Below are 9,069 nucleotides of genomic sequence, written 5' to 3'. Positions count from 1 at the left end.
TGCTTTCAGGAACACTCGGAAATCTCTCGTTTAGTGCAGCCTACGCTTGAACTACGTCAGTAAACCGAAGTATTGGCTAAGAGCAGAAGTAAATGGCAAGAGCACTTCTCAGAAAATGTGTAGGCTTTCCTGCAGAATTCTAGAAAGAATTCTGGACGATTCTAGCACCAGTTTTTTACAGAACGTTGTTGGAAATCAAAGAAAAGGGCAGACTTCCATCAAATATGAATTCTGCAAACATTAATCTCCTGCTAAAACCAGGCAAAGACCCTGTATATCCCTCAAGCTATCGTCCAATATCCCTTATAAATGTAGACCTTAAAATAATCTGCAAAGCTCTCTCAAAGAGATTAGAGAAAATAACCCCCCTCTTAATTCATCCTGACCAAACTGGTTTCATAAAAGGTAGGCACTCATCAACAAATACACGTAGATTACTTAATTTGATGGACTACTTATACAGTAAAAACCTTGAAACGACAATATTTTCTTTAGATGCAGAAAAAGCATTTGACAGAGTAAATTGGAAATTTCTATTTGCAACTTTACACAAATTTGGTTTTGGAACCTCTTTCATTAACTGGTTAAAAATATTATACAATTTCCCAACAGCTTGTGTCAAAACAAATGACCAAGCATCCTCCAGCTTCTGTCTCCTGAGGGGCACCAGGCAAGATGCCCACTCTCTCCTTCACTGTTTGCAATTTTTATTGAACCACTAGCAGCAGCAGTTAGACAGAATTCAGTAATTAAGGGCATAAAATGCAAGAACGTGGAACATAAAATCAGCCTTTATGCGGATGATGTGTTACTTTTTCTCCAAAACTCACAAACCAATATCTCTGGGGTGATTGAATTGATAAACTCTTTTGCAAGAATATCAGATTACTCAATTAACTGATCAAAATCTACAGTCCTCCCGATTAATTGCTCCTTCCATAATTCTTCTTCTACACCACTGCAATTGGGAAATATAAAATATTTAGGTATTAATGTTTCTCCCAAGCTTGTAGATCTGACTAAATTAAACCATATCCCACTTTTAAAGACAGTAGAAGGCGATCTGGCTAGATGGAAATGTTTACCCATATTACTCATGGGAAGGGTTGCCGCTATAAAAATGATGGTCTTACCAAAAATAAATTATTTCTTCTCAATGATCACAACTACCAACTTTCAGCACTACTAGCCAAAAGGCTTCAGTTTATCTCAGGATGGCTAAAACATACCCTCTTAGATGAACCTTGGCTAGATGTAGAACAAGCACTTCGCAATAATCTAGAGATCTCAGACCTACCATTTATCAGCTCAAACATCCAACGACATCAATGCTTCAAAAGCATCAGCATCAGCTCTTCTCTGACAGCATGGTGGGAGTTTCTAAAATTGACGGAGTCTTCATTAATCCCATGCAAACGTACACCTATCTGGAACAACCCTGACATATTACAAAACAATAATATGATAAACTTTCCAGATTGGAGTGGTAAAGGAATCAAATACTTAGAACATATATTAGAAGGATCAGAATTTATTCCATTTGATAGACCAAAACTTCTGGACTCAGATTTGCTTAAAAACCTTTCATTTAATTAGAAATCCCAGTCTTCAATTAATTCAATACAAAATATTACATAGAGTGCACTATACAGGTCATTGGATGTTCAAGATGGGCTTTACGTCTACCAACAACTGCTCACACTGCCAAACCAATTCACCGGACAATTATATCCACGCTCTTTGGTTCTGTCCACCAGTTCAGAAGTTTTGGCGCGAGATATGTGAAGACTTATCGAAGTGTCTGAAATGTAACATTCCAACTTCCCCTTTAGTGAGTTTGTTGGGCAGCTTAGATAATGTCACTACAGAAAAGAATATAGCCCATATGGTTTTCACTGCCCTATGCATAGCCAAGAAAACAGTCCTCATGAACTGGAAAAATAAAAATAATCTTAATAATAATATAGAAATGATCTATTAGATTACATTAGTCTTGATACAGCCTCTGCCACCACATCAGATCAATTACTCTAGGCTCCTTTGATCAGCTCCATCACCTAGTGGGGGTGGGGGGTCATAGTTTGGTCCCACCTTTGCTGTTGTGATTGGTGTGGGGGCAGGGATAGGCTTGGGGCGTCGGGGGATTCCCCAGGAGCATCTTCCTTGGAGGGCTCAACCCGGGGTTGCGGTCATGGCCTATTAAGGGCTCTGTTGGCTCTTAGGTGACGGTTTCCTCGTGGTTGCGTGCAGCGGGGCTAGGGGAGGGTCTGTGCTGATGGACGCGGGTTACTGACTGGTAGCCTGGCTGCCCCTGGGTGGGTCCGGGACGGGCGTGGGGTTCTGGGGGTGCTCCGTCTTTGGGCTGGGGCCCTGGCTGGGCCTTGAGGGCTTGGGTCCTGGTTGGTGTGTTGCTGGGGTTGTGGGCGGGTGGGTGTATGGGGGCCAGTGCATCGAGCCACCTGGGGGGCTCTTCTACTGGTGGGGGAGGCTGTTACATCTTGCAGGAGGTCTCCTCTTCCTTCAGGAACTCACTCTGCAGGAGGGGGAGATACAGGAGAGGTGGAGGAAGATCTCAGCCTGGGCGTCTATTATCCTGTGTAGTCTGGAAGATGAGTGGATGACGGGGTGGGAGGAGGAGTTGGCCGTCTGATTGGGGTCTGGAATGTGGGGCCTCCCTGCTGCTGCCGAGTCGGGGCAGTCTGCTTCTCTCCACCCCAGGGAAAAGGGTAACACTACCTGGGTCTGGGTGCAGTTTCCCCCTCCAGGGGCAAGGGTACCTATGTCTGTCTCCACGTTGGATGAGTGTTGAGTAATTGCATATGAGAGCATGAGGGTGGGAATGGATGTCTGTATCTGTGTGTGCCTGTATGGCTGTGTCTATATGTCAGGTTGGGTATCAGACGCCACCTCTCTGGGGACATCTCAGGCCCTCCAAGGTATGGAGGCCTATCTCCCCCCACCACTTCCCCTGCCAGTAGCAGACGCCCTCAGACATCGGTGCGTTGGTGGTTCTTTGTGTCCGGGGGTGGGCGTCCAGGACACAAAGAACCTCACTTCTTGGTGGCTGCTTGTCGGGGCCTGGAGCCTGGGGCTCGCTCGGGCCACTTCGGGGGTGGGGTGCCCTCAGCCTCTCGGCCTGGGGCTCGGTCACTCTGGCACAGCTGGCTGCCGACGGAGCTCACGGGCGCGTCACTGCAACCCCCCCCCCCGGCTTCTGGCTGCCCCTCTGTTGGTCTTCCTTGGTCTCTTGTGTTCTGAGGGCCTCTGGATGTCTGGAGTTTTGATCTCTTCCATACCTGCTTCATGCCCTGGAGGACAGGGCTGTGGCCCCCCACACCCTCTTGCACTTCATTACATGAAGGAACCTTTTAAAAACAAGTGCGACCATGCTCACAGGTGTACACACGGGTTCTCACACACACACACTACACCCTTTTTGGCTCCTACCTCAAAGCACACTGTGTGCTGTCGATCTTACGTGCTGCACAATAATGTTTAACATTTAGTATTTACTGTTATATTCCCATAGATCATCGTGATGTTGTTTATTATGTTGCTCTTTTTTTTTCTTCTGCTTGTTTTCTCTTTTTTCTTTCTCAACAGGTGATCCAGGTGATTGATACATGTATTTTTTGTCTGCTTAATTCGTTGGTTTTTGTTTTTTGCCCTTTATCCCCGTCCCTCTTCCCCGCTGTTTTTCTTTCCCTCTTTTTTTCTCCCCTTTCTTTTCCCCAGTCAAGTCTGTCCCATATTTAGCAAGTGAAAATAAAATAAAATAAACAATAAAAGGTGAATCAAATAGACCATTACGGCAAGGCTGGGATGGTCCATTTGGCAAAGTAAATCCGTTGGGCATCTTTCTTCGCCTTTAGACAACAATTCTGATGGCAAAGAGACAAACGGGACAGGCCAAAAAAAAAAAAGTATAGGCAACGCAAACATAAATAAGCAAACAATAATATAAAAGTCTCTAAGTTTTGTATTATTTGACTTTTGTGAATGAGTGTTTAGGTCAAGGCACCATGAGACGTTCAATTGTCTTTGCATGTAATACATCCCCCCCCCCCCCCCCCCCTTTTTTTTTGTTCCGTATTGTTTATTTCTATATAGACAATTTCGTACGAACTAATTTCACATTCTGGAGCATTTATAGTTTTAACTTAGTTTTTATGGGCCTTTAAATTACATACAAAGCTCAGGGGCAAGATGCATCGTAAGATGCACATGCTACACAAATACACCGCCTTGCGATTGTTTAACCAAATTCTTAGATTTAAAAGAAAAAAGGATTTTGTGTGCAATAAATCAGCTTCACATACTAGTCCACAAACTAAAGATGCTCCGTAGAACTCCTTGTAGCTACCTATAGGGCGCGTGCTAGGACCGTGCTCGTGTCTGTGCGTGCAGTGACGCATCCATCCTCGAGCACCTCCCCTCCTCCCTGCTGTCACATCTGGAGCTGGCTGCTCTCATCAGCACCACTCAGCGCAGTGTATGTGTGTGTTTGAGAGAGAGCGAGAGCGAGTGAGAGAGAGTGAGGGAGGGAGTAAACGACTGGAGAAGTGGAGACTGACTTGGTCGGCGTAGCCTCATCCACAGCCGAACAGAATCAAGGAGAGGAGAGCGGAAGGACATCCCACGCCACCTTCTCATCCGCACTCACAAATAGGCTGTTTTGCATCTCCTCTGTCCTCCATCCGCGCGTCCAGGTTCTTTCCCCCCTCTCTCTCTTTCTCTTCCTTCCTCTTGCTGTGGGTAGCGTATGATGAGCTCCAGCCTGCTAGAAAACCCGGTGCAGGCGATTCTGTACCTGCGGGAGCTTACCACCATCGTCCAGAATCAGCAGAGTCTCATCCAGACCCAGCGTGCAAGAATAGAAGAGCTGGACCGGAGGGTAGATGAGCTGATCGGCGAGAACAGACACCTGCGGGACGTCAGGATACAACAACAGCATCCTTATCACCACCATCACCACCATCACCACCCCGACCCCAGCTGCCTTCATCATCACCACCACCATCCCCAGGACCCCCCGCTCAAGACTAGTCCGGGGTCTTTGCCAGATGCGGCTTCACCAGCACAAGTCGAGGCGGCTCCGGCTGTCCAGTCCTCGCCCACCCAACCTATGGACCCAGGAGACATGCAGCTGGTCCCAGCCGAGCCATCCACAATTTCGCCGGTTGAAAGTGAGTCCGAAAACGGTGGAAGTTGCCACAGCTGCCGCTCTTTGGTTCCGATGACCCCGACAACCCTTTGTCGGTCTCTGGCCCTGGCCAGGAAATCCGAGTGAGTAGAAAATATTAGAGCCTTTGATTGTTTGCATGTATGCGTGTGCGCCAAAACGCTCCAGATGCCTATATACATAGCCTAGTGGCTTTTCAAAAAGTAGCTCTATAGCCCATAATTTCAAACCTCTCGCGTTAACCTGACTTATTCGGCTGTATCAACTTCAAGCCAAAACAAATTTCATATCTTCCATATTACGGGCTAGCCTGTTGTCGAATCCAGCTTTTGTCTGAAACTGTGTAATTAGGCGCATCCACGTGTGCGTGCGCGTGCTCTGCAGATTGAGAGGCGTTTAATTAAAGAAGAGGGCGCTTGCAAATTTCCAATTTTCAGCTCTGTGTATGTGTGTGCCGACCAAGGACCGTGCCAGGAGAGGAAGAGGTGGATTATTTAAATGAGAAACTGGATCACGATCACTGGATCATTACATAACAAACAGCTGGAGGCCTGTACGTGTGTTCGTGCGCGGGCGCGCGTGTGTGAGCGAGAAACACACTCAGCGCAGCGGTCAGAGTCAGCAGGAGACAGAAGCAGCTTCACGTGTGACGATGACACACCTCGAGCCGCTGTCCGTGTTTGCTGGCTTTCCTTGTCAATTACCACCAGGGATCTACAAGCTCCCACGGGATCTCAATTCCTCTGATGTTCCCCTGGTAGATGAGATACACAGCTACACACCACAAACCACACACACACACACACACACACACACACACACACACACACACACACACACACACACACACACACACACACACACACACACACACACACACACACACACACACACACACACAGTACCGCCTCCTGCTTGTCACCAGAGCTTCACAGAATATCACCCTAATGAGGGAAGACCCATGTTTCTCTCTTTGCCAGAGTGTGTGTGGTGTTCTTTCTGTTCATAAGTTTTCTATCAGCAGGAGCCCTTATTGGTCTCTCTGGGACTCCACCCCCACTGAGGGGAGCAACACAGAATGAAGTTGTGATGAGAGGTGCAGAGGAGCACATATTAACATTAGTGATATTAATCCAAAAGTGCACATGATCATGCATCTTACAGTCGCAGCTCCATGTGCATGAGTGTGTGTGTGCAGAGTCCCTGTTGCTCCTCTGGACCCTGTTGCACTGCGTTGACCCCAAGTTGTTCCTGAACGTCTTACTCTGCAACGACAATTTATTGCTCAAGAAACAGTATTACACAGATTCTTAATTATAATTAAGAAGAGGGGAAGAAATTACAATAACAATAATTTTTTGTTATTAAAAGAGCTCAGAGCTTGGAGCAGAACATCCCCCAGATGAGCAGGCTGCTGCAGAGCAGTTGGCTAAATAGCCCTCTTGCTCCTGTGGGTACTGATGTATGTCCTTGAATGCAACCTTACGCCTCTGCTCCCTCAGTGATTTTAAGTCTTTTGGATTAGACCAGTAGCCTAACACCTAATGTCTACTTTTGCTTTTGGCAAGCCAAGCAGGAGAGGAGGAGAAAAGCTTTTCACCTCCCTGCTCCATCCTGTCTGCAGCTAACTGGAAATCAGATCTCTGCTCCATTAGTCCTGTTGCCAGCTAATTAACCTGTATAAGTTGTGTGATTGTGCATATGCATATGTGCTGGCATGCCTTCGTTCACACATCCCACTCTATCAGTTAATTTGAAGATTTATTTTAACTCACTATCGACTTTTGTGACAAACAGAGACATGTGGACTAGAGTTCTACATTGGGTTGGCTGTGAGTGTATTTATGTTTGCATTGTCATTGTTGCAGAAACCAATGGATATGCCTATGGGGGAGAGGCAGGATCCTCTCCTCCACTCATTCTCAGTCTTTCTTTCCAGCTGAGCCTTCTATCTGCCCCACTTAGCCCATGGAGCGAACAGTAATCAGCCATTCTCAGGAGAGGGAAAGGCAGAGAGATATAAAGAGAAAGAGAGACATGCATGCCCAGTTGTTGTCTTTGATGGAGCCCTTGGAGGTGTCTAGAGGAAGGAGCTTGAGGCTGACACTGTGAATGGACCACTGAAAGAGAGGGGAGTTGAGAGAGATGGGAGGGTGGTTAAAAGAGGAAGAGGAGGCAAAGAGAAGCACATTCATTGTACAAAAATTGAGACAGGTACAAAGAGAGAGTAAAACACACACAGAAAAAAAGAGCTGTCTCCACGATCTATCCGTCTGGCAAACAAATGCAAAGGCTGAACAACACTTTGCTATCCTGTGGCGGCATGAAATGTGCATACAAAGAACTGGTAATGTTTTTGAGTCCAAATGGAGCTGATCTTGTTGCATGCCAACCCTCCTCCATCGCTCCTCTCGCCTTACACTTTGTACTGGGTACTGGCTGATGAAAGGCATTGCGTTTTAAGTGCTCTTACAAAACAGGGAAGAGGAGAGGGGAGGTGCAAGAGAGAGGACAGAGCTCACAGAGAGAGAAAGAGAGAGAGCCAGAGAGAACATAGGCCAACAGCAGGAGGCATGTCCTGTTAAAATATTCACCTGTTCTCTTTGTAAGTGTTGTTGCAGACGAATGGCCGTTACGTGTGTGCCTTGTACAGACAGATGGACCCGCTGAGTGTTTGTGTGCGAGTGTGTATATGAGTAGCCTATGTGTGTCTGCTCAGGCTGGCCTCTTCTTCCCTGTATGACCAAATAAAACTGAGCAGAGCTGAACTGTTTTATATTAGCCTGACAAAAACTTCCAACTCTCATCATGATGGACAAACTGGAGTTGACTTTGGGAGTTGAGGTCTTACAACAACTGCCTGAACAGTCAGCTCCTATTTAAACCAGTATAGTTAAAAATAGGCTATATTGTATTTGCTTTCCTTTGGAGAGTTAGAGGATGAATGATCTTTATCTTATCATTTTGATACGTTAAACACGAAGCTATAGCCTAGCAGGAGTAGATGAAAAATAAAAGTGAAAAAGCAAACCCACCCCCCTGCATATTTTAAAGTTCCTAAATTAAAATGTCATATTGCTTTATTTAATCTGTGCAAACCCCAAAGTGCAAGCAAGAAAATTTGTAGTTTTACACTGTAGTATTTCTCGGCCAGATTAATTAATTCACTGGACTCAAAGCAAGTAGTCTGGGACAAAAAAATACCATGGTCAGCAACCCCTCTGCAATCTAGTCGTAACTTTAAACTCTTCTCGAGATGTGGCTTCGTGCTGTGCGTCTCCTCTTCTAAACTTGATGAAAGCGAATTAATTTACTTTCCAAAATGGAAAAAGGGTTCCATGTTTTCTTTCAATTGCTGATGTGGTAACAGTATCAGTCATATGGCTCTCCATTTCATCGAGGTTGTGGCCTCAGAAATAGTTTCACCCTGCAATTTAGTGTAAAGACACTCTTTTATATTTGATGACAAAGATCCGTGACTGAGCTGTGTCTTCCATAAACTCTGAGCTTTCACACAATTTCATTTTTCTGCTCACCTGTCAGTCAGATGTGCATTAGACAAAGTATATTTTGGCATCATCTCATCCAAAACCAAAATAGACGGTGAATGGCACAGGGAATGTAGTTTACAGGCTTACGGGGATGTTTAAACTCCTTCAGTTGTTGAGCCAGTGATCGATTCCTGGCTCCTCCAGTTCACGCACTGAAGAGCCTTTGAGCAAGACACTAAATCCCACATACGACCCGTTTACATCCATAACTGATAAAGCATCGTACCCGCAGAATAATACAGTCTACAGTATAAACAGATTTGAATCAGATTTTTAATGCAAAGCATTTTGAGTGCTTACTAAGATTAAGAAATACTAAGAAATTGGCTTTTTAAA

General features: G+C 45.6%; 1 protein-coding gene across 2 annotated transcripts in view; it reads left to right on the top strand.

Annotated features, from left to right (window-relative positions):
• The first annotated feature begins 4,490 nt into the window (after positions 1–4,490).
• Positions 4,491–9,069, top strand: part of iqsec3b (IQ motif and Sec7 domain ArfGEF 3b) — a 32,153-nt gene continuing 27,574 nt past the window's right edge. For both annotated transcript variants that reach the window (XM_026176042.2, XM_026176043.2), the window contains exon 1: positions 4,491–5,286. In XM_026176042.2, coding sequence (XP_026031827.2) covers positions 4,763–5,286 — 524 coding nt within the window. In that variant the 5' untranslated portion in view covers positions 4,491–4,762. The remainder of the gene's footprint in view (positions 5,287–9,069) is intronic.

The sequence above is a fragment of the Astatotilapia calliptera genome, chromosome 7 (assembly GCF_964374335.1).
Source record: "Astatotilapia calliptera chromosome 7, fAstCal68.1, whole genome shotgun sequence".
Lineage (NCBI taxonomy): Eukaryota > Metazoa > Chordata > Actinopteri > Cichliformes > Cichlidae > Astatotilapia > Astatotilapia calliptera.
The sequence above is the reverse complement of the archived record's forward strand: the minus strand, read 5'-3'. Positions and strand labels throughout refer to the sequence as shown.